This window comes from Leucoraja erinacea, chromosome 20, assembly GCF_028641065.1.
Source record: "Leucoraja erinacea ecotype New England chromosome 20, Leri_hhj_1, whole genome shotgun sequence".
NCBI lineage: Eukaryota > Metazoa > Chordata > Chondrichthyes > Rajiformes > Rajidae > Leucoraja > Leucoraja erinaceus.
This window is the reverse complement of record NC_073396.1, coordinates 21014990-21040730: the sequence shown is the minus strand read 5'-3', so window position 1 is coordinate 21040730 and position 25741 is coordinate 21014990. Positions and strand designations below refer to the sequence as shown.

At 44.0% G+C, this 25741-nt stretch overlaps 2 protein-coding genes across 8 annotated transcripts in view; one reads left to right on the top strand and one right to left on the bottom strand.

Moving 5' to 3' along the window:
* The window catches only part of ccz1 (CCZ1 homolog, vacuolar protein trafficking and biogenesis associated), a 30014-nt gene extending 9400 nt beyond the window's left edge, over window positions 1-20614 (top strand). For all 4 annotated transcript variants that reach the window (XM_055651604.1, XM_055651605.1, XM_055651606.1 and 1 more), the window contains 12 exons: window positions 531-608; window positions 2401-2448; window positions 2552-2635; window positions 5543-5718; window positions 6606-6687; window positions 8723-8784; window positions 9048-9159; window positions 11739-11772; window positions 13101-13218; window positions 15101-15259; window positions 15719-15846; window positions 18981-20614. In XM_055651604.1, the coding sequence (XP_055507579.1) occupies window positions 531-608; window positions 2401-2448; window positions 2552-2635; window positions 5543-5718; window positions 6606-6687; window positions 8723-8784; window positions 9048-9159; window positions 11739-11772; window positions 13101-13218; window positions 15101-15259; window positions 15719-15846; window positions 18981-19036 (1137 nt within the window). In that variant the 3' untranslated portion in view covers window positions 19037-20614. The remainder of the gene's footprint in view (window positions 1-530; window positions 609-2400; window positions 2449-2551; window positions 2636-5542; window positions 5719-6605; window positions 6688-8722; window positions 8785-9047; window positions 9160-11738; window positions 11773-13100; window positions 13219-15100; window positions 15260-15718; window positions 15847-18980) is intronic.
* Window positions 20615-21896: 1282 nt separating this feature from the next.
* rsph10b (radial spoke head 10 homolog B) overlaps window positions 21897-25741 on the bottom strand; it is a 30796-nt gene continuing 26951 nt past the window's right edge. Inside the window, exons 16-18 of one of the 4 annotated variants that reach the window (XM_055651588.1) lie at window positions 25513-25638; window positions 23208-23463; window positions 21897-22268 (exon numbers count right to left, since the gene is read on the bottom strand). In XM_055651588.1, the coding sequence (XP_055507563.1) occupies window positions 22103-22268; window positions 23208-23463; window positions 25513-25638 (548 nt within the window). In that variant the 3' untranslated portion in view covers window positions 21897-22102. The remainder of the gene's footprint in view (window positions 22269-23207; window positions 23464-25512; window positions 25639-25741) is intronic. The other 3 variants (XM_055651586.1, XM_055651585.1, XM_055651587.1) reach the window with 3 other exon arrangements.

The window sequence follows — 25741 nt, the reverse complement described above, 5'->3', positions numbered from 1 at the left end:
GGTGGAGTAACGCAACGGGTCAGACAGTATCGCTGGAGAACATAGATAGGCGACGTTTCAGGTTGGGACACTTTTTCGGACTGATTGTGGTGGGAGTAGAAAGCTGGAAGAGAGGTAGGTGCAGGTAACATCCTTGAAGGAAGCAGGGAGAGAGAGGTGGGAGCAGGGCAAGGTCTGGCTTCGTCCTACCCCCCCCCCCCGCGCTCTACCAGCTTCCTCCTACGGACCCAACCCCCACCACCACAATCAGTCTGAAGAAGGGTGCTGCCTGACCCGCTGAGTTACCCAAGCACTTTTTTTTGTAAAACAGCATCTGCGGTTGTATCTCATCACTAGATCATTAAGTCACTAAACTCATGGTGTTAGTGAAAGCTTTCTGTGAATAAATTGCCCTGTTTTTTCCATCCCTCGTACTTTGTTACTCTTCCCCCCCCCCCCCCCCCCCCTGCCTTTCTCCATTCCTCTTCCTTGCACCCTATGGAGACGGTATTTGTTTCTCCGCTGTTACAGCTCTGTGTTTCACTGTCCAGGTGGTGTCAAATCCTATGATCGAAAGGGTGAGCAAGGACGGCACTCGGGTACCAGAGTACCAGGAGGATGAATTACTGGTTAGTTGGCAACTGCTTTGTAATCTGCTCCAGTCCCAGAGTTAAATTTCACCAGGCGTTCTACAGTTACAACAGTGCAGAGAAGATTTGTGAGGGTTTTGCTAGGACTTGAGGGCCTGAGCTGTGGAGAGAGAGTCAATGCTGTCAAGCTAGAAAGTGTGCAGAGAAGATTTACCAGGATGTTGCCAGGAAAAGAGAGAGAGAGAGAGAGAGGTTTAGGGAGATTTGAACATGCGGGGACTCTATTCCTTGGAGCGCAGGAGGATGGGGGGGAGATCTTATAGTGGTGTACAAAATCATGAGAGTAATAATTCGGGTAAATGCACAGAGTTTCTTGCCCAGAGTAGGGGAAATCAAGAACCAGAGGATATGGGTGCAAGGTGAGGGGAGAAAGATTTAATAGGAACCTGAGGGGTAACTTTTTTACACAAAGGTTGGTGGGTGTATGGAACAAGCTGCCAGAGGAGGTGGGGGAGGCAGGCACTACAACAACATTTGAAAAACACTTGGACAGGTACATGGATAGAAAAGGCTTAGATATGGGCAAATGTGCGCAAATAGGACTAGATTAAACGGAGCATTTTGAACAACATGGACAAGTTGGGCTGAAAGGCCTCTTTCCATGCTGTATGACTATGACTACATCACAAGAGTGTGAGATCACCTGTGTAGCAACACTGTTAAAGCGACACAGTGGTGCAGCAGGTAGAGGTGCTACCTCGCAGCCCATAGACCCGGGTTCGATCCTGACCTCAGACGCGGTCAGTGTGGAGTTTGTACGTTCTGCCTGTAACCATGTGGGTTCCTCGGTTTGCTCCAGTTTCCTCCTAAATTCCAAAGATTTGCAGGTTTGTTGGTTATTTGGCCGTCTATAAACTGTCCCTCGTGTGTAAGAAGTGGATGAGGTATAACATGGAATTAGTGTGAATCATTGTTTATATAACCTTACCAGGAAACGTTAGTGCAAAAAGTATGTAAAGGGTATTCGACTTAAAGCAAGCAGTCTAATTTGGCATTGCCAATTAAGTCGACATGCTTAATTCCTCTGCCATTAACTAAAGTGAACTTTGAAATAACTTATTTTAATCCACTTAACTCGATATACTTCATGGTACAGAATCAATTGGAAACAATTATTTGGTTGTATAACCGTGCCAGGAATTTAGTGCAAACACTATCAATAAGTATTCTGCTAAAGTTTAGTTTTGAGATCGTGCACACTATTATACTACAAACCTGCACATCTTTGGAATGTGGGAGAAAACCGGAGAAAACCCACACAGTCACAGGGAGAGCATGCAAACTACATCCAGGCAGCATCCGTAGTCAGGATCAAACTCAGGCCACTGGTGTGTGAGGCAGCAACTCTATTGCTGCCCCTACTTGCTACTGTCTAATTTGCTGTTTCCAACACAGAGTGGCTATGTTTCAATTCATTTGCCATTAAATAAACAGACGTTTGAAATAGCTTGTTATGCTTACCAGTCAGCGGAAAGACCATACATGATTATAATCAGGCCATCCACAGTGTACAGAGTGAAGTCCGATTAAAAAAAGTCCAAGGGTCTCCAATGAAGTAGATAATAGCCCAGTATCGCTCTCTAGTTGTTGATAGGATGGTTCAGTTGCCTGATAACAGCTGGGAAGAAACTGGCCCTGAATCTGAAGGTGTGCATTTTCAGACTTCGTAATGGGAGAGAGTGACTCAGTTTCCATGCTGTATCTCTAAACTAAACATTGTTTGGGCCACATAAACCTGACCTTCACCGCAGTGTGTCTTCTTGCTTTCCAGGACACAGTCTACGGGGCCGTAATCCAGCAGTGCTACTCCATGTACAAGGTGATGTGGATCGGCTAGTTCCTAGCCATTTTCTTCTTCGCATTTTCTTTTCGCTCCAACCTTCCCGGCTTAATGTTGGCATCTGGTTTTCCTGCATATTCAGCTCTTCAACGGCACCTTTGTAAAGTCGATAGAGGCTGGCGGCATCGAACATCTGCAACAGAGGATCCAGAAGTTTTTCTACAGGGTAAAGCTTGTGACTTTTATTTTAGTTTCTTAGTTTAGAGATAAAGAACGGAAACGGTCCCTTCGGCCTACCGAATCCGTGTCGACCAGCGATCAGGGCCGTCTTAACGCATGGGCACGCTGGCCAGTTGCCCGGGGCCCCACAAGCATAGGGGCCCCATGCTAATCTATGTATTGTAGAATGTTATTGTAGAACATGAAAACGGAGAAGAACATCGCAAGTGCATGATGGCATATTTGATTTGGCATAGAGAAACTGGAAGTGTAGGGGCCCCAGTGCACTGCTTTGCCCAGGAGCCTTTAATGCTGTTTAGACGGCCCAGCCAGCGATCACCCTGTACATCAGCACTATCCTACACACATGAGGGACAATTTACAATTTTACCAAACCAATCAGCCTACAAACCTGTACGTCAGTGGAGGAAACCAGAGCACCCGGAGTAAACCCACGCGGTCACAGGGAGAACATACAAATTCCATACAGACAGCACCCGTAGTCAGGATCGAACCCGGATTTCTGGTGCTGTAAGCAACTCTACCGCTGTGCCATCGTGCTGCCCTTTTTTTCCCCACTCTAACCCCTTGTTAGCAACAGTTTTCCTATTTTTAAAAGAAGACAAAATGTTCCAAGGTGCTCCACAGAATCGTGACCAAACTTAAAACATAATTCATTGAAAGTTAGGTCCAAACCAAGTCTAATCCAACGACGAGAGAGCAGTCCTGATCTACTAGCTACCTCGTTGATGACCCTCGGACTATCTTTAATCTGACTTTCTGACTTTATCTTGCACTAAACGTTATTCCCTTTATCCTGTATCTGTACACTCTGGATGGCTCGATTGTAATCATGCATACTCTTTACGTTGACTGGTTAGCACACAAAATTGAAATGCTTTTCACTATACTCGTACACGCGACAATAAACTGAACTAAGTTACTAAAAGTTAAGGAGAGACTATTTTGGTTTATAATTGTCACGTGTACCGAGGTAAGGTAAAAATCTTTTGTTTGTGTGCTATCATCAAAGAAAAGGCAATACGAGTATACAATTAAGCTGTCCACAGTGCAAAGGCGTGTGGGTTTGTAGGTTAATCGCCTCTGTAAATTGCCCCTAGAAAATATGGAGTGGCTGCGAAAGTGGGAAAACAGAACTAGTGTGAATGGGTGATCGATGGTCGGCGTGGACATGGTGGACCGAAGGGCCTGTTTCCACGCTGTATCTTTCAATCAATCCAATCAAGTATGTCTGAAACTGTATCGAGTGTTAAATGGGTCGAACCTTTATTGCTGAATTTCTTTTCATCCCCTCTTCCGCATAGTCTCCAATATCCCTGTTGCCTTGTCGTTATCTCAGCCTGAATAATGAATGTTAGGATTAGTTTAATCACGAAACCCGCTGCCAGGTAAATGTCACTGAAATCGAAACTTTTAATGACCAGTTTAGCATTGCATTTTTATCATCCGTTTGAGAGCCAAGTTGTCTAAATAATTTTTTTTACAGTGTGTTATTTGAATTCTTTCTCCCCAGTCAAACTCAAGTCGCAACACTGTATGGCATCTTGATTTATAGTGTCTGGTGCTTCAAATGAGCCCTCCTGATATCAGCTTGTGGCAATGAACATTGTAATGAATCTTGTATAATGTTGCAATTAAATAATTCATTGGAACCGACAGTGAGACAGTTTAAAATAATTTCCTCACTCTCTTATTTAAACCCAAGTGTATTTCAATATAAAATATGTTCGATATAAAATGTGGCAGGATTGAGTTGCCTGCGGGGATATCATTTTAACTTTACTGTTTTAAAGTGATCAGAAAAGAATCAAGAGTGTTTAATTATCATAATATTGTACCAATAGCGAAACAAATAAATTCTTACTTGCAGCTTACTTACTTACTTCACGGGCCTCTAAATGCAATAACACGCACATGATTTTATTTTTTTTAATAAATGAATAACTATAACTAATGGACAAACCAAAGTCCTTTGCGCAACCATAGACAAAGTAGAAGTTCATAGTTATTGAGGTTAGTTTAGTTTAGAGATTCAGCGCGGAAACAGGCCCTTCGACCCAACAGGTCCATGCTGACCAGCAATCCCCACACATTAACCCGACACCCACTAGGGACCATTTTTACATTTACCAAGCCAATTAACCTACAAACCTGGACGTCTTTGGAGCGTGGGAGGAAACCGAAGATCTCGGAGAAAGCCCACGCAGGTCACGGGGAGGACATACAAACTCCGTACAGCAGCACTCATAGTCGGGATCGAACCCGGGTCTCCGGCGCTACATTCACTGTAAGGCAGCAACTCTACTGCTGCGCCACCGTAACCACAGTGTTGTGTAGTGTTCAAAATCCTGATGGTTGTTGGGAAGAAGCTGTTCTTGAACCTGGTGGTCACGGTTTTCAGGCTCCTGTACCTTCTGTTCAATGGCAGGAGTGAAAGGAGAGGTTGACCAGGGTGGCGCGGGTCTCTGACAATGCTGGCTGCCTTTTTGAGGCAGAGCCTTCTGTAGATCCCTTTGATAGTGGGGAGGACAGTAGCCGTGATGGACTGGGCAGTGTCCACCACTCTCTGTAATCTCCTTCAGCACTTGGCCTGCAGAGTTCCTCCAGTATTTTGTGTTTTACTCAAGATTTCGGCATTCGGCATTAAATTCCAGTATATTTCTCTTTGCTCTACCTGCTGTATTTGGATACACTGTACTCATGTATAGTATTATCTGATTTGACTGCACAGCACAAAAACAAAAACTTTTCACCATATCTCAGTACGCATGACAATCGTACTTAAAAAAACTAACCTGTTTTTTTGTAATCCGGCATCTGCAGTTCCATGTGTCTCCAGTCTCTTGTGTTTCGTTCTGATCCCATGTTTTTCCTGTTCTTCATTTTCCCGCAGTACTTGCAAACATTGCACCTGCACTCCTGTGACCTGTTGGATGTGTTCGGGGGAATCAGTTTCTTCCCCTTGGATAAGATGACCTACCTGAAAATCCAGTCGTTTGTCAACAGAATGGAGGAAAGCTTGGAACTGGTCAAATACACCGCGTTCCTGTACAACGATCATCTCATCTGGTGAGTCCCTCTTCGTCCAATGTCGGTTGAATATGGAGTCATATAGTGTGGAAACAGGACCTTCGGCCCAACTTGCCCACACCGACCAACATGTCCATCTACACTAGTTCCACCTGCCTGCATTTGTCTCATATCCCTCAAAACCTGTCCCGCCCATGTACCTGTCTAAATGTTTATTAAATGTTGCAATAGTACTTGCCTCAACTACCTCCTCTGGCAGCTCGTTCAATACACTCATCACCTTTTGTGAGAAAAAGTTACTCATCAGGTTCCTATTGAATCTTTCACCCCCGCCCTCACCTTAAACCAATGTCCGCTGGTTCTCAATTCCCCATCTCTTGGTAAGAGACAATGCATTTACCTGATCTATACTTTTCATGATTTTGTACACCTCTATAAGATCACATCTCTTCTTCCTGTGCTCCAAGGAATAAAGACCTAGTCTGCTTAATCTCGCCCTATAGCTCAGGCTCTCGAGTCCTGGCAACATCCTCTTAAAACCAAGCGTATGTCACCCAAGGACCATTCACGCACTTCCATCTCCTGAGGGAGCATGGGACGTTGGTCTAAAGTCTCTTTGTACTGGTTCTTCAGACATAGAACAGTACAGTGCAAGAAGATGATGCCAAGTTAAACTAATCTCCTTTGCTTGCATGTGATCCATATCCCTCCATTCCCTGTTAATCCATGTGCCTATCTAAAAGCCTTTGCCTCCACCACCACCCCTGTCAGCAAGTTCATGGCCTGATTTTGTCCTGAATTGGAAACAATCGCAGTGCTGTGGGTGATTATCTTGCCGTGTTTAAATCCAGTACTTAGTGCAGTTGAGGTTGTGCTATAGAAATGCTGTGTGTAGAGCACAATAGAAATGCAAGTCTTCCTTTCAGGAGCGGGCTGGAGCAGGATGACATGCGGATCTTGTACAAGTATCTCACGACGTCGCTCTTCCCACGGCACCTGGAGCCTGAGGTACTTCCAACCCATCTGCAGTTGTATCTGGAGAGTGCTTAGAGAAACGGCATGGATACCTGGCCCTTCAGCCCACCGAGTCCATGCCGACCAACCATCACCCATTCACGCTAATTCTACGTGATCCCACTTTCTCATCCACTCCCTACACACTAGGGGTACTTTACAGAGGGCTAATGAACCTACAAACCCGGACGTCTTTTGAAAGTAAAACAAAGCACAGTGATTTTTTTTAAAGGTGCAACATGTAAACAGGCCCTTCAGTCCACCGAGTCCATGCCGATCATTGTTCATCTATTCACACTAGTTCTGTGTCATGGCACTATCGCAACCACTCCCTACATACTAGGGGCAGTTCACAGAAGCCAAGTTAGTGGCACAGTGCCTCAGCTGGTAAATCCGCGTCTTCACAGCGCCAGTGACCCGGGCTCAGTCCTGACCCTCAGTGCTTTCTGTGTGGAGTTTGCATGTTCTCACTGTGACTGCATGTGTTTCTTCTTGGTGCTTCAATTTCTTCCCACGTCCCAAAAACATGCAAGTTTGTAGGTTTATTGGCCCTCTGTAAATTGCCCTAAAGAGTGCAGGGAATGGATGTGAAAGTGGGATAAGGTAGAACTAGTGTGATCGTTGGTCAGTGTGGATTCAGTGGGCCCAAGGGCCTATTTCCATGGTGTATCTCAAGAACTAAAACTTACAAACCCACACGTCTCTGGAATCCTATCCAAGTTCTGCAGAGATGGTGCCTGATGTGCTGAGCTAATCCAGCACTTTGTGCATTGTCTTGGTTTACCGTTTTTGGCTATTTGTTGGGTTTAGCTCTATTATTGCCATGTGTACCAAGTTACAGTGAAAAGCTTTTGTTTGCTTGGTATCCAATCAAATCAGATATCAGATATACATGGACACAATCAAGTCAAACACAAGTATGTAAACAAGCAGATAGACACAAAAAGCTGGAGTAACTCAGTGGGTCAGGCATCATCTCTGGAGAAAAGCAATAGGTGACGTTTAGAGTTGAGATTCTTCTTCTGGGCACTCCAGCTTTTTGTGTCTATCTTCGGTTTAAACCAGCATCTCCAATTCCTTGTGTCTATAATTCACTGGATTTTGGTGGTTTCTGAAAGTGATAGGTGGATACAGGTGAGGGGGCGGTGGGTAGTGCGGTTGATTGGCAGTTGGGCGGACAAAGGCCAGGGATGTAAAGGAGACAGAAAGGCACCGGATTAGGAGAAAAGAGGAGTGAAATGTAAACCCAGAGGGAGGGATAGAGGTGGAAAGGGGATGGGCTGATGATCCACCTCCTTGGGGTTAGGGTAAGAACTCAGGTCCCAGAGGTAAGAGGGTGAAATATTAACCTGTCCCTCCCCACCCCTCTGGTAAAGCATTCCATAGTCATAGTACAAATGATTTATTAGAACATAGAACAGTGCAGCACATGAGCAGACCCTTTGGCTCTTTATGTCCATGTCGAATATGATGCCATGTTCAATTGTGGGTCCCGATTCGAAACGTTGCCTATCCATGTTCTCCTTAGATGCTGCCTGACCCACAGGGTTGCTCCAGCACTTGGTCTCTTTTGTTTAAGCTGGGAGTATTAAACATTAATAGTATTTAACTATTAAACTCTTTAATAGTTTAATAGTATATGATACGATACAATTGAACTTTATTTATCCCAGGAGGGAAATTGATCTGCCACAAAACCACAACATACATGACAGAGTGAAAGGATTGGGGATGTGCAAAGATTGGGGTGGGAGGAGAGTCGGTCTCAATCTACCCCATGACAGAAGGGGGAGGAGTTGTACAGGTGTGTCCGGTCGAGACACTTCTTCAGAATACATATGTATATATTTGGGACATATGATATATATATATATACATATATAAACAACTTTTTTCCTGTTTATTGTGGGATAATGAGTGTGTTTACATATGTTGTGCGACTCTAAAACACTATTTTCCTGAGATTGTGATAATGAGTGTGACTATGCTGTGCGACTCTGACTAAATGGTTTTGTCTCTCTGCCTTTAGCTGATCGGCCGTGATTCCCCAGGGAGAGGAGGCATAACTGGGAGCCTTCACCACTATGGCAGGTATGGCTCTGCAGGCCCAGTATTGAATGCACAGGTCCCTGTGTGGCTCCCATGACACTTGTACCAGAACCTCCGCACAAGACACTTGAATTCCCCTGCACCTGCTATCCAGAAATTTCCTTGAAAGTGGCATCACTGGTAGATAGGGTGGTCAAGATAGGGAAACAAATTCCAACCTGTTTGGGCTGTGAACTGGCTTCAGCTGCTTTGTTCTGCTTCTTGTGAAGGCGATCTAACTGCACAGAGGTTTGTGTTTTTCTCAGGTTTCTCACCGGCCCATACAATATCAACGATCCAGAACTCGCTGTGCGGTTTCCAAGGATCTTTGTGAACACTGACAGCACCTATGAAGAATTACACTTAATAGTCTACAAGGTGAGTTCTTTTAGATGTTTAAACATGTAACGATACAGCGCCCAAACAGGTCCTTCGGCCCACCAAGTCCACACCGACCAGCAATCACCCTGCACATTAACACTATCTTATACACTTGGGACAATTTTACCGAAGCCAATTAACCTACAAGCCTGTACTCTTTGAAGTGTTGGAGGAAATCAGAGGGAGGAAACCAGAGCACCTGGAGAAAACCCACAGGGTCACAGGGAGAACGTACAAACTCCATACAAACAGCACCCGTGGTGAGGACCAAACCCAGGTCACTGGTGCTGTGAAGTAGCAAGTCTACCACTGCACCACTGTGCTGCCCCTTGCCACATCCACCTCCTGCCAATATAACCCAATACGATCTCCAAATATATAAATAACACAAGGCAAATTGCACCTTAACTGGGAACAATTAAAGACGTCCAGTGTTAGACAGCACAGAAAGAGGCTCTTCAGCCCAACTCGTCAATGCAGACCAAGAGGCCTTCTTGAGCAAGTCCCATTGGGACCATACCGTTCTAAACCTTGAGCAAAATACATAAAGCTGGAGTAATTCAGATGCTCAGGCAACAATTCTCTGGAGAACATGGATAGGCAAATGTTCTTCACAGATAGACACAAATGAACCCACAGATAGACAGTGATGTAGAGAGATATAGAACAAATGAATGAAAGATATACAAAAAATCTCTACATCACTGTCTTTCTCTCTCGTTTCCCTTTCCCCTGACTAGTCTGAAGAAGGGTCTCGACCCGAAACGTCACCCATTCCTTCTCTCCAAAGATACTGCCTGCCTGCTGAGTTACTCCAGCATTTTTTGTCTATCTTCGATTTAAACCAGCATCTGCAGTTCCTCCGTACACTTGTTCTCCCCAGATGCTGTCTGAACCACTGAGTTCCTCCAGCGCTTTGTGTTTTTTGTTCAAGATTCCAGCAGTCACAGGGAGAACATGCAAACTCCATGCAGTCCTGATCAAAAGTCAGGATTGAACCTGTGGCTCTGGAGTTGTAAGACAACAGATCTACCAGTTGTACCACTGCTGTTCAATGTCTCATGTAAAGGACTGTACCTGAAATGCCGTAGCAGTGCCCTGAGAGACCTGGTCTGGATAATGTCCACAATTCAGGTTGGGGGCTTAATAGTTTAGTTTAGTTTAGAGATACAATGTGGAAACAGGCACTTCAGCCCACCAAGTCCATGCTGACCACCTATCACCCATACACTAGTTCTATCCTACACACTAGGACAATTTACATAATTCAATTAACCTACAAGCCTGCACGTCTTTGGGATGTGGGAGGAAACCGGAGCATCTGGAGAAAGCCCACGTGGTGACAGGGAAAATTGGCAAACTCTGTATTGACAGCACCCATAGTCAGGATTGAACCTGGGTCACTGGCACTGCGAGGCAGCAACTCTACCGCTGCGCCACTGTGATCTTCTGAGGGACAGGTTTCCTCCTGTTCCAAGAAACAATTAAAACCCGTTTATATTGTGTCGTGTGTAATAATGCAAGTGCTGAATATTTAACAAGGGATTTGAAACGATCATAAATTCACAGTTAGTACAATAAAGCGTAAATGAGTCGTGGCCTTCACGGTTTATGACACAGTCAAAACAAATAAGTGATACTAATTTGATACCAGCCCAAGTCCGTCCAGTGCCTTTTCTTAATTAATTTGATTGATAGGTGTATTGTTCAAGGAACTGAGAAAATTTCTTTGTGGCTACAGTAGTTGGAGAACACTGGAAACTGATCCACCCAACGTCTGGGTCATCTCGTTAGATGGCACCGGGCATTGAGGCCACAGAAACAATGCCTGCGTGTTGGAGCTTTCATGCTCAAAGAGGCAGGTGCCCATTTACGGCCTTTGTGTAAACCACTTTTGCACTCTCTCCAAAACGTCCACATCTTCTTAAACTAGAAAGGGTGCAGAGAAATATGTAGGAAGGAGCTGCAGATGCTGGTGTAAACCAAAGATATACACAAAATGCTGGAGTAACTCAACGGGACAGGCAGCATCTCTGGAGAGAAGGAATCGGTGACGTTTCGGGTCGAGACCCGAAACATCACCCATTCCTACCCTCCAAGGGTGCTGATGGGATATTTACGAGGATGTTGCCAGACATGGAGGGCCTGAGCTGTAGGGCGAGGTTGGGCAGCCTTGGACTTTATCCTTGGATCGCAGGAGGGTGAGGGGTGATCTAATAGACAGCGCCAGAGACCTAGGTTTGATCCTGACTATGGGTGCTGTCTGTACGTTCGCCTTGTAACTGCGGGTTTCCTCCAGGTGCTCCGGCTGCCTCCCACAGTCCAAAGACGTGTGGGTTTGTGGGTTAATTGGCCTCATGGTGTACGATAGTGTACAGATGATCGATGGTTGGTGTGGACTCAGTAGGCCAAAAGGTCTGTTTCCATGCATAACTCTCTAAAAATAAAAGCGATTATTCTAAAAATATGTAAGTCAAGCACGATTAAAACGCATGGTGCCTTTGTTGCTTTTTTTTTGTTTAACATGAATTTTTATAAAATGCTTACAGTCGCTAAAATGTTGTTTTTCCTTCCAGGCTATGAGTGCAGTGGTGTGTTTCCTGATTGATGGTGAGTGGTTTTGCTTAATATTGTGTGAAGCTAGGAGCTTGTCTTAGTTTCCAATGTGCATTCTCATTCGCATTAAAGGCCACCATAAACAGATGAAGAATGATACAGCATTTCCTCAGTCCCACTGTACCCCCTTTGCTGTTTGCAACATTTGACTTATTTTCATTGATTGAAAAGTCCAGCTCAGAAACGGGCCCTTCGGTCCACCGAGTCCATGCCGACCATCAATCACCCGGGATTTCCTGGGTTCCCTGCGCGCCATGTTTCCGGGTTCTAGGTTTTCCGCACTCCGGTGGTCCTACGGATGCCAGACCCAACCTGTAGGCCATCCTCACTGGTTCTATGTTAGCCCACTCATCCACTCCCTGCACACTAGCGGTAATTTACAGAGCCCGAGTAACCTATAAACCCACCCGACTATGGGATGTGGAAGGAAACTGGAGCAACCTGGAGAAAGCTCACGTGGTCACAAGGAGAACGTGCAAACTCCACACAGACTTGGGAAAGATCCCATCAGGCATTTGGGACTTGCACAGTTTATGTGGAATATAAATTAATAAACAAACCCAAAACATACAAGAAGAACGGAACTAGTTTATCAAGAACAGTGATCTTAGGTGGCCTTATCTCAGCGGGAGGCCACTTAAGGGGTTTTCTTTGGAAACTGGCATGGCAATCCTTGCACATTTAAGGAAAGAACAAATCCATCTCTGATGACAGTAATTGTTTTATTTTCGATTTTAAGCTTTATTCCCTGTAACGACATAGCAATAAATATGCAGAGTGAACAGGCAAGCATAGGGTTTAGGCATTAGTTTATATAATGCGTTCACGGGACGATTTCCTACACCGGGTTTTGTGTGCTACGTGCTCCAACCTGTAGGCCATTCAGCCCCTCAGGGCTACCACACTGCACTGACCCTAGCCTCGGTTTTAGGTTCCTGCCTCTTCAGATGTCGGGGGTTATGGGGAGAAGGCAGGGGAATGGGTTTGAGAAGGAAAGATAGATCAGCCATGATTGAATGGTGGAGTAGACTTGATGGGCCCAATGGTCTTAATTCTGCTCCTGGAACTTAAGAACTTTCCCAAAGCCCTTGTGCCCCTCAGTGTGGATGGCAACACGATGGTCGGTATGGATGTGATGGACCGAAGGGCCTGTTCCGGTGCTGTACGACTCTGTGCCACTCGGTGACTCTTGAGTCTGAAGAAGGGACTCGACCCGAAACGTCACCTGATCCTTCGCTCCATAGTTGCTGCCTCACCCGCTGAGTTTCTCCAGCATTTTTATCTACCTGCAGCTGAAGTGATCGCTTTGCTCCACTCCTCAGCCGCAGTGGATCTGACACGAGAGTTCTGCCAGCGACTGGATGACCTGGTTGGTCCTCAGCTCACACTCCTGGCTTCCGACATCTGCGAGCAGTTCAACGCAAACAAGCGCCTCGCTGCGTGAGTACAAGCAGACTCCGTACACCCTAATGCATCAGGGCAGCACGGTGGTGTAGTGGTCAGTGCTGCTGCCTTGCACCACAGTCCACAGCTCGATCCCTATCCCCACCACCGTTGCGGTTTGCAAGGTTAGCATGCAACAAAAGCTTTTCACTGTATGTGTAGGAAGGAACTGCAGATGCTTCTTTACACAGCAATATCAATATTGATTTCTCTAATTTTAGTAACCCTTGCATTTTTTTTTCTCTCTCTCTCTCTATCCCTCCATCACCCTCTCTAGTCGTCCTGCTAGTTTCACTGTTCATATCCCTTCCTTATCATTATCACTTCTTCCGCAGCCAACAATGGACCAATGTGGGCTCACCCTTTCCTTGGTCATTGGTGCCAGCCTTAATTTGTTCTGAGCCCTTTCATGCCTCTAGTTTACCTCTCCCCTGACTCTGTCTGAAGAAGTCCCGACCTGAAACATCATGAATTCCTTTTCTCTAGAGATGCTGCCTGACCCGCTGAGTTACTCCAGCATTTTGTGTCTAGCTTTTTACTGTACCTCGTTACACGTGACAATAAGCTAAACTAAACTAAAAAAAAGGTTTAAGTGGACTTTACTGGACTTTATCTTGCACTAAACATTATTCCCTTTATCCTGTATATGTGCACTGCACGATTTGAAATTTCATCTCATCTCAATCCCGAATGACCAGACACTAGCCGAAGGACTTGTTTCCACGCTGTATCTCTAAACTAAACTGAATATAAACCTGTGTAAGAAAGAACTGCAGATGCTGGTTTAAATCGAAGGTAGGCACAAAATGCTGGAGTAACTCAGCGGAACAGGCAGCATCTCTGGAGAGAAGGAATGGGTGACGTTTCAGGTCGAGACACTTCTTCAGTCTGAGGAAGGGTCTCGATCCAAAGCGTCACCCATTCCTTCTCTCCAGAGATTCTGCCTGTCCCGCCGAGTTACTCCAGCATTTTGTGTCTACCTTAAACCTAAACCTGTGCGGGGAACTAACGGCCCAGATTGAGAGTGATTTGTTCGAGATCATCGGAAGCATTTTTAATAGGTTTGGTGCCATGTTACTTGATATCCCGAATCAGCCTCATTGTTAATTAAATTTTAAGGTGTTGCATGAAATAGATGCGACCTGTCTATTGTTGATGACCACATTGTTAGATCTGCTGAGACCAGGAGATTCACGCAATACCTAACAAGATTCGGGTTGAAGAAGGGTCTCGACCCGAAACGTCACCCATTCCTTCTCTCCAGAGATGCTGCCTGTCCTGCTGAGTTACTCCAGCTTTTTGTGTCTATCTTCCCTACATGAGTAGACCCTGTAAAGTAGAAAGGGAACATAAACAAGAGTGCAGAGTATAGTGTTATAGCTACAGAGAAAGTGCAGGTTTAAAAAAAAAGTTCAAGGGTCACAACGAGGGTGGATTGGAAGATTGGGAGTATGTTGTTAGCTTATGAGAGGTCAGTTCGAGAGAGTGATGACAGTGTGGGATGAAGTCTGGTGTTGCCCAGAGAGATATGAAGGTTACGTAGTTGTTTCACTTGAGCCAACTCATTCAGGTAATGGTCATCCTTCAATGGTTCAATAGTGGATCCATTTGCCCAGTTTGGTTAGTTTGTAGATACAACATTGGAAGTAGACCCACCGAGTCCACGCTGATAATCGATCACCCGTTCGCACTAGTTCTATGTTATCCCACTTACTCATCCACTCCCTACACACTAGGGGCAATTCACGGAGGAGTAATTAACCTACAAACCAGCACGTCTTTGGGATGTGGGAATAAACCAGTGCTTGCGTTTCATTCAGCTTGGAAGTGACTGCAGCTACCATTTGCAATTACAAAGCTTTTGATCTTTCACTTGCAGGCCTGAAAAGGAGCCTCACTTTAAATATATTTATTTCAACCACATGAACCTGGCGGAGAAGACAACCATCCACATGCGCAAAACGGCCAGCATGTCTCTGACCTCCGTCCACCCCGATCTCATGAAGATCCTGGGGGATATCAACAGCGATTTCTCAAGGTGCAGCCACTGGTTTTGCTCAGCTAACACCTTCTGACCTGGACTGGGTGACTAAGAGATTGGGACGACAGGTGGCGCAATGGGCTAAGTGTTCGGCTGGCGACCGGAAGGTAGCCGGTTCGAATCCCGCTTGGAGTGCATACAGTGGTTGTGTCCGTGGGCAAGACACTTCACCTTTGCCTGTGTGTGAATGACTGGTGGTGGTCGGATTAGATTAGAAGCCACGCTTCCATCAGTCTGCCCCAGGGCAGCTGTGGCTACAGAAGTAGCTGTGGCTACAGAAGTAGCTCACCACCACCGAGTGTGACTGAGGAGTGAATGAATAATGTGATGTAAAGCGCCTTGAGTATCTAGAAAGGTGCTATATAAATCCCATCCATCATTATTATTATTATTATTAAGGGGCAATTGAGGTTCTCCTGGTCTCCCGTTTGACTTGCTTTTTCTCATTTCCAACAGAGCCGATGAGGATGAAGAGGTCATTGCCAAGGCCATGACGGATTATTGGGTTGTCGGCAAAAAGTCCGACCAACGCGAGCTTTATGTCATTCTGAGTCAGAAGAACGCAAATCTAATCGAGGTTAACGGTGAGTTGTTCTTGGCATTTAATCTCTTACCTCCTCGAATTTACCAGTGAGATTAGAGAGCTAATCTCCAAGTGCACATAGAACGTAGAACAGTACAGCACAACAGGCCCTTCGGCCCACAATGTCTGTGCCAAACATGATGCCAAGAATGGATGTGGAGAGAATGTTTCGACTAATGGGAGAGTCTAGGACCAAAGGCCATAGTCTCAGAATAAAATAATGTACCTTTAGAAAGGAGATGAGGTGGAATGTCTTTCGTCAGAGGGCGGTGAATCTGGAATTCATTGCCACAAAAGGCTGTGGAGGCCAAGACAATGGATATTTTTAAGGTGGAGATTGATAGATTTTTGATTAGTACGGGTGTCGGGTTATGGGGAGAAGTCAGGAGAATGGGGTTGGGTGGGAAAGAAAGAGCAGCCATGAATGAATGGCAGAGAGGACTTGATGTGCCGAAGGCCTAATTCTTCTCCTACAATTTGTGAACTTATGAACCAATTCTGCCTGTATATTATCCATATCTCTCAATTCACTGCACATTCATTCATGTGCCTATCCAAAAGCCATAGGCTTAAAGTGTGAGGGGCAAAGTTTAAAGGAGATATGCAGGGCATTTTTTTGACACGGAGAGTGGTGGGTGCCTGATAAGCGCTGTCAGGAGTGGTGGTGGAGGTAGATACAATAGTGCAGTTTAAGAGTGCTTTTGGATAAGCACATGGATATGCCGGGACTGGAGGGATAGTATGGGTGTGGATGAGGGTGGTGGGATGTGGTTGGGATGGGATGCCTTGGTGGAGGGTCTCTCCTTTCTTTGCTGGCACTTGAGTTTTGCAGCCTGTTTTGAGGTTGTCTTCATGGAGTGTGGCTCCTTTGTGAACACATATGCCCTCTAAATTGTAGTTTACGTTAATTTAGAGATACAGCATGGAAACAGGCCCTTCGGCCCATCGAGTCCACGCTGACCATCGATCATCCATTCATACTAGTTCAATGTTATCCCACTTTCTGATCCACTCCCTATGCACAAGGGGGAACTTGTACAGAAGCCAATTAATCTACAAACCCGAACACAAAGGAAACCCACGCGGTCACAGGGTGAACATGCAAACTCCACACAAGACAGCATCCGGGGTCAGGATTGAACCCAGGACTCTGCCGCTGTGAGAGAGCAGCTACCATCTGCGCCACTGTGTGCCGCCCCAGTGGTCGTTGACTGTTAAACCAACCAAATATATGTCTCCCCATTAAAAGCTTTTTATTTTGACCAACATGAAACCCAGGAAAAGTTAAGAGAATTAGATGTAACATCTTTGACCTCCTTATCACGCTGGGAAATTATCTTGTATTCTTTCTATGGCTATTCAAGAAAGAATGTGATGAGGTGCCCAGAACTTTGAACTCAGTAGTACGAGAAACATTGAGGCAAATGGAGTCATATAGCACGGAAACAGACATTTCGCTAAAACTTGCCCATACCAATTAGATGTCCCATCAACACTAGTCCCACGTGCCTACATTTGGCCCATATCCCTCTGAACCTATGCTATCCATGTATCTATCCAAATGGCTTTTAAATGTTATAAAATCTGTGTGTAATGACATCTATATGCCTTAATACATCCTTTCTATAGCAGGGTGACCAAAACTTAACACAATGCTCCAAATGCAGCCTCACCAACATCTTGTACAACTGTAATATAACATCCCAACTTCTATACGCAATACCCTGTCTGATGAAGGCCAATGTATCAGAAGCCTTTTTTACCAAATAGCTGAGATGTTTTTGGGAAGAAGCTAGATGAACACTGGAAGGGGAGAGGCTTTGTAAATGACACAAAATGGAGGGTCACTGGAGCATTAACTTTGAGGGACCAAGTGTTTCTAGAGCAGTCTCACCAACCGTTATCAGATCCCATATCGTCAGTCGTTAACATGTCGCGTGGACAATTCAATAAAACACTCTTGATTGTTGATGCACTGTGGTGTAGTGGTAGAGTGTCAGAGACCCAGGTTTGATCCTGACTACAAGTACTGTCTGTAAGCAGTTTGCTCATTCCGTGGGATATCTCCGGGTGCTTCAGTTTCTCCCATATTCCAGAGGTGCAGGTTTGCAGGTTAATTGGCTTCTGTAAATTGTCCCGTGTGTAGGATAGTGCTAGAGTTAGTGATCGGTGGTCAGCGCAGACTCGGTGGTCCGATGGGTCAGATTCTGCGCTGTCTAAAGTCTAAAGTAATTTCATGTCATGGAATTGTTGAGATATAAGAGACTACAATGCTGGAATTTGGACCAAGAATCAATCTGCTGCTGGATCTTCAGATTGCAGTCATGATGTACAAAGTCAACAATTCTGTTAGCAGGCAACTGAACGGTTCTCTCATCAGCTAGAGTCTGGTCCTGACCTCCAATCTACCTCATGGAGACCTTTGGAACTATCTTTAATCTGTAACATTATCGGACTTCAATCTCTCCTTTATCTGTGGACTGCTTGATTGTAATCATGTATAGTCTTTTCTTTGACTGGATTGCATGCAAACAGAAGCTTTTCACTGTACCTCAGTATATGTGACAATAATAAATTCAACTGGGCCCATAAACTGTGACCACCAAGTTCAGGAACAGCTTCTTCCCAACAACCCATCAGGCTCTTGAACAGTACAAAACACTAACCGCAACAACCATGAACTTCTATGGACTCTCTTTGGTTGCACTATGGACATTGGTCTTTACAGTTATTAATTTATTGAATGAAAAAATATATATTATCTGTATTAATGGAATTGTTAAACTGCTGCAAGTAAGAATTAGTGTTTTGTTGCTGGTCGTACAAGAATTATATGTCCAAAAGGACACAAAGTTCTAGAGTAACTCAGCGGAACAGGCAGCATCTCTGGCGAACATGGCTTGGTGATGTTTCAGGTCGAGTTCTGGTTCAGATTGAAGAAGGGTCCCAAATGGAAACGTCACCTGCCCTTGTTCTCCAGAGATGCTGCCTGACCCGCTGAATTACTCCAGAACTGTGTGTCCTTTTGTGCATTCACCAGCATCTGCAGTTTATTGTTTCTACTGTTTCGACAATGAAATGCCCTTGGCTCGTAAAACCCTTCTGACTTTTTTACTGTGTTCTTACTCCATCCAGAGGAAGTCAAGAAACTCTGTGCAACTCAGTTTAACAACATTTTCTTCTTGGATTAACGGAGCTGAATCTCGCTGCTCATCGTGGCTTCAGTTACGGGACAGGGATGTGGGGTGACACCAGTCAGCTTGAGGGCACAAGGAAGAACCATGGATGATGCCACTGTGGCCAACAAACTCCATCCCATAAGTTATGCCAGTGACGGCGATGGTATTCCCATTAATCCCGCTCGTTCTTGGAAGGGAAAGGGCTCACCTTCAGCTTGCGCACAGCAGTCGCTGTGATAGGAAATTTCCATGAAATGTAAGATAATTAGATTTTAAATATTTATGGTAATGGAGTTAAAAGAATGAGAACTTTATCATTCCATTCTGTAATATATGGCAAGCTTGTATTGTAAAAAAATAAATTAACAATGACATTTGAGTGAGATTTTAACTTTCCCATTGTGTCTGTATTTTTTGCTTTATTTATGTTAACTCTTGTTTAGGAGAGTTGATCACTGGGTATTTTATATATTAAAAAAAGTGTATTCTCTAATGAAAGCTGCGTGATCTGATATAATGTGGGTCCCTTTTTTATAAGTAGATGTGGGTTTCTGTTTGAAGTGATCTGTGTTTATCAGGAAGTATTCTTGCTCAGTATTGTGTGGGTTATTGTGTAAGTTACACTGCATCAGCTCCTGATGTCCTGTGCAGTTTTAACTTTGAACAAAACTACTACACATACTGTAATAGTTTCAGACACGGACGCTGGGAGTAACATGCCATTATGACTTGAACACCTGTGTATTTTTGAAGATTTATTCAGTTTGGAGAAACAGTGTCCCACATTTGTATGTTCAACAAGGCCTGGGAAATAAAGAGACACAAGGAACTGCAAATGCTGGTTTATAAAAAGGACACAAAATGCTGGAATAACTCAGCGGGTCAGGCAGCATCTCTGGAGAACATATGTTGGCATAATTTCAGGTCAGTCTGAAGAAGAGTCCCGACCCAAATTGTCACCTAGTTTGAAGGTGGGTCCCAACCCAAAATATCATCTATCCATGTTCTCCAGAATTGCTGCCTGACCCACTTAGTTACTCCAGTACTTTGTGTCCTGGGACATATATGCCTTGTGTAAACATTTGTACACAAGATCTTAGTTAATCCAAGGAGCTTTATCAGCGTATTGGAGTTTTCAGTTGTCCAATAACTTCCGTGGTGTTTGGTTTTGGAGGTAGCCAGCTACAATATGACAGCTGGTTTGGTTTGCACCCAGACTACCACATCCTGTCCCTGCCTTTCTCAGCCAAAAAACTACTTGCAGATAGACGTTACTTCCCAGTCTTAATAGCAATGCAGATTTTTCAAAGCACTCAAAAGTCATGTCCTTAGATGTGTGAAATTGTGTGTTGCATGCATTTAAGTTATTGGCTTAAAAATTAGCAGATCTTTTGTACGTCAAACTTAGTTTTCATATCAGACAACTGCAGGTATATATACCCAGACAGATTATGTTTTAGCATTTGTGTGTTCTGCCATCTTTAATTTCTTCACTTCCTCAAAGTGAAACGGGTTTATCTGAGAGACAAGGTGCTGATTTATCCATGTAATGATGCATTTTTTAAAAATAAAATAAAATCTATCTGCACTAATTTATGGAGTTGTTGGCTTTCTGCAATTATGTTAAGATAAAGGGAAAATTGAAGATTTTTTGTTGGCATATATTGTGGCTAACTGGAATTGAAATTTTTGAGTAGCAACAAGGAATTGCATCTGCTAGTTTACAAAAAAGAAGGCACAAAGTGCTAGAGTAACTCCACATCCTCCAGAGACACTGCCTGACCTGCTGAATTACTGCAGCACTTTGTATCCATCCTTGCACATAAGTACTGTCACTATTGTATTGTGGACATCACAGCAACTGATCTCCATACAGAGCTCGTCGCCTATTTCCTTCGCTCCATAGATGCTGCTGCACCCGCTGAGTTTCTCCAGCATTTTTGTGTACCTTCGATCTTCCAGCATCTGCAGTTCCTTCTTGAAAACTCCATACAGAGCTAAGTTGCTCCCAGGTGGTGTTAGCAGATGGGTAGATGTTGACCAAGGGATGCTTTTTCTCAGAATACTGCAGTGCCAATAGAATCTATTACACCCACCTGAAAAGTCATTGAGAGCGTCAGTTTAACACCTGACATGGAACGATGGTATCACAGACAGTGCAGCACTGACTCGGTGTTGTAGAGTATGTACTCAAGAACAGTGGTTTGGTTTTGATGACAAAATAACTGAATTCCTCGGTGAATTTCCAGTCGGCTGAGGGTTAGATATGGAAGCAAACGAGCTGGAGGTGAATTTCGAAAGAGAAACTTGGTTTGTTGCGGTCTGAGGCGTGAGAGTGCCCTCTGGTGCTCATCTCCTGCATTGCAGAGGTCTGGGCTGTGAACTATCTTTGGCTGCGAATGAATCATAGAATGACATGTCCTCAATAAACACCTTTGTACTGCTCCGCCTCCACCTCAACGAGTTCGGAGTCTGCCATGATGTAGAGCTTCTACTAACACTCCTCACCTCTTCCCCTTTTTCGCCTTCTTCCACCCTAGTCATTTAACCAGTTCCACAGTGCGCCACATTGTATCCCTCTTGATATCATACTTCCCCAACCATCAATTGACATTCCAGGGCACCTCCCTGTCTGAGGCAATCTGCTGCTGTCCCTGATTTAACCCTGGTCTTTTCTCACCTGCAGCTCTTTATTGATTAGTAAGGGTGTTAAAGGTGATGGGGAGAAGGCAGATAATGGGGTTGAGAGGGAAAAATAGATCATCCATGACTGAATGACGGAGTAGACTCGATGAGCTGAAAATGCCTAATTCTGCTCCTCTAGTCTACTCTGCCATTCAATCATGACTAATCTATCCTTCACTCTATACCCCATTATTCTGCCTTCTCCCCATAGCCCTCTATCCTATTAAATAGAACATATATTCCTCTAAGATATATTCCTCTGCCTAAGCCCTGGTATGACATATTTAAACAGAGACACTAATTATTCCAATTTTAGGTTTCAGTGAAAGTTAGAAAATTGTTAATAACAATGGTTTATTAAAATTAGTCCCCGTTTATATGTGAGGACCCAAGTCATACGGATTTTTTCTTCTTTCTGACTCCGCTGCTTTTTTTAGAGGATATGACAGAAATATTATCCTTCTGTGGAACATAGTTTTTATCATCTTCGTCACTTTGTGATCCAGCATTCAATGACGATTCATTCTCCTGGCTGCATTTTATGCCTTCATCTTTCAACCTGTAATCAGATTAGAACAGACAAAGTTGGAGGAGCATTGAGGAAACTTTGACAGTTATGAGCATAGAACAGTACAGGCGCAGACAGGCCCTTCAGCCCACAGTGTCCATGCTGATCAAGATCCATAATTCAATTGAATTGTCACATGTACCAATTAATGTCAATACTGGAATAAATGTTATTCCCTTTATCGTATATCTACACTGGACAGCTCGATTGTAATCGTGTAGTCTTTCCGCTGACTGGTTAGCAAGCAAAAAAAAGTTTTCACTGTACCTCGGTACACGTGACAATAAACTGATTTGTTCTGGCCTTTTCACGCTTCCAGTTTATTCCCCCCCCCCCCCCACCTCTAATTTCAGTCTGAAGAAGGGGTCCTACCCGAAATGTCACCTATTTTTCTCCAGAGATGCAGAGCTACTCCAGTATTTTGTATCTATCTTCAACTCATTTCCACTACCTGCACATGATCCCATATCCCTCCATTCCCTACATACCCGTGTGCCTTTCTACAAGTCTCTTAAAATGCGAGAGGCATAAATAGAGTAGATAGTCTGAACCTTTTCTCCGAGGATGGAGATGTCAAAGACTAGAAAACATAGCTTTAAGGTGAAAGGGGCAAAGTTTAGTCAAGAGTGTTTTATTGTCATATGTCCCGAAACAATGAAACTTTCACTTGCAGCGGCACAACAGATATGTAAACATAGTGCTCTGTAAACACCATCATAAACAATATAATGTGTGGGGCAAGTTTTTTCACACAGAGTCTCGAGTGCCTGGTGGTGGAGGCAGATATGATAGTAGGATTGAAGAGCTTTTTAGATTAGTAACCTTGCTTTAGGTTAGGCAGAACCATACGATTCCCTCTGGGCCACTGGAAGGGGTAGAATCCCGTTGTGTGGTTACTATGAGGTTTTCCAGTAAGGCTAGGATACAGACCTCATTTCAATCGTTATCATTGCTTGGTGTTCCAGTTCATTCTGTTGCAGAATGTCTTTCCTTGCCTCTAGCTTCAAGACCTCCACATGTTCATAGGCTGGGAATAGTCTCTTCAAGAAGAAGAAGCAGATTTGACTCAGCCACAATTCTAGTTCAGCCCCTGACTTGACTTCAGGTTTCAGTGATGGAGCCTTGGCAGACATTACTTTTGTTTCGAGTAGCTTGAGCGCAATTTGCAAATCTTCTGATCCTTTACCTTAAATGAAAAGAAACATTTGATCACTGATTTATTCACGGCGATAAGAATTAACTCAACGAAGTAAAGACTTTTTAACAATCTGATTAAGAACTGTGAGAGCAGTGTCATATTGATTGACAATATAAAAGCTGTGGCTGACTCGTATAATGCATTCAGATTTAAATGTGTTAGTAAGTTTATGAATGTTTGAGAGTGACCGTCAGTGCAAATGTCTGTGAGTGGATGCAGGGAGTGGAGGGATATGGATCACATGCAGGCAGAGGAGATTAGTTTAACTTAGCATCATGTTCAGCACAAACATTGTGAGCTTAAGGGCCTGTTCCTGTGCTGCACTGTTCTATTTTCTATGTGTGATTGAATATGTGAGTGTGTAAACATATGTTCTGCTCACATTCAGTCATCGCAGCATCACCAATGCGAGGTAATCAAGAGTGAAAGCTTTCAGACCTGAAATGTAAGCTGCTTCTCTGTTCACAGACGCTGCCAGACCTACTGAGTGTTTCTGCCATTTTCTGTTTTAATTTATGAAAGATAATTATTAATTGCAGAGATTTTACATTGGTGCGATTGTGCCATCTCCCCTCCACTCATCTCCTGAAGACACCCCTACGTGTTGGGAAGCCTCCTCTGCAGCCTCTCCAAAGCCACCACATCCTTCCTGTAATGGGATGTGCAGAACTGCACGCAATACTCCAAATGTGGACAAACCAAACGTTTATAAATCTGCAACATAACTTCCTGGCTCTTATATTCAATACTCCAATCGATGAAGGCAAGCATAGGAAATTCCTTATTTAACTCTATCTACTTGTGTTGCCAATTTTAGGGAGCAATAAACTTGGACCCCGAGGTCCCTTTGTATATCAATGCTGTAAGGATCTTGCCAATATCTGAACTGTACACGTGGCAATAATAAACTAAGCTACACTAAACTAAATTAATTATATTTCTGCTTACAATCAAAGTGCAACATCCCATGCTTGCTTGGATTAAACTTAATCTGTCATTTCTCCACCCATTTCAGTAATGCATCTATATCCCACTGTATCCTTTGACAGCCTTCCTCACTGTCTGCAACTCTATTTATTTTGGTGTTGTCTGTAAACTTACAAACTAACCCATTTATCTTTACATCCAAATAATTTATATATATCACAAAAGCAGGTCCCAACACAGATCCCTGTGGAACATTACCGGTTACACACCTTCCTCCAAAGTAACAATTTCCACCACCACTGTCTTCCACGGGTTAGGCTGCTTGGAATCCAAACTACCAGATCACTGTGGATCCCATGCTTCTGAATGCACCTTCCATAAGGGACTTTATCAAATGCCTTACTGAAATATATTCAGACAACATATGCCATCCTACCCTTATCAATCACCTCCATAACCCCCTTAAAAAAACTCAATCAAATTCATAAGACATGATCTGCACAGACTAAGCCATGCTGACTGTCCCTGATTATCCCATTTTCTTCTCAAAGTAACCAGATCCTATTGCTGAAGAATCCTCTCCAATAGTTTGCCTACCACTGACGTGAGGCTCAGCAGCCAATCATTTCCTGGATGATCTCTACTACTCTTCTTAAAGAGGTTGATCCAAAATGGCCCCCAACCAAGCACGCAACAAAAGCTTTTCACTGTACCTTGGTACACATGACAATAAACTAAACTCAAATTAAACTCATAAACTAAACTCAAGAAACAACATTAGCTACTCTCCAGTCCTCTGAGACCTCACCAATGGCTAGAAAGGATACAAAGATCTTCATCATGGCCCCTGCAATCTCCTCTCTTGGCTCCTAAAATAACCTGAGATGGATCTCATCAGGCCCTGGGGATTTATCCACCTAAGTACAGATCAAGTGACCCAATACCACCTCTTCCTTGATCGCAAACTTATGGAAGATAATAACTTCTCATTTTGTTTAGATTATGTACGTCATGTCTTCTTCTAATGGCGACTGGCAATGAGATCTGAAATCACATCTCACTATGAAAATGCAGGAAAAGCCCCAAGCACACAAATAAAAGATGTCTCACCATAATCACTCATTTCACTCTGTGAATCTCCAGAGACGTTCTCACCAGGCTGCAACTGGGAAATGTTCTGGTTTAGCTCCTCTTCCTTCTGAGCTGGTTTCAGCACAGCTGCAGATTTGCCCTGATCTGTACAAGTCAATAAGCTCATTGTTAGAATCCGTTGAAACATGGCGGATATTCAGAAAATCACCATTTCCAAATGGCCCATGCTGCCCCACAGCACCAACGA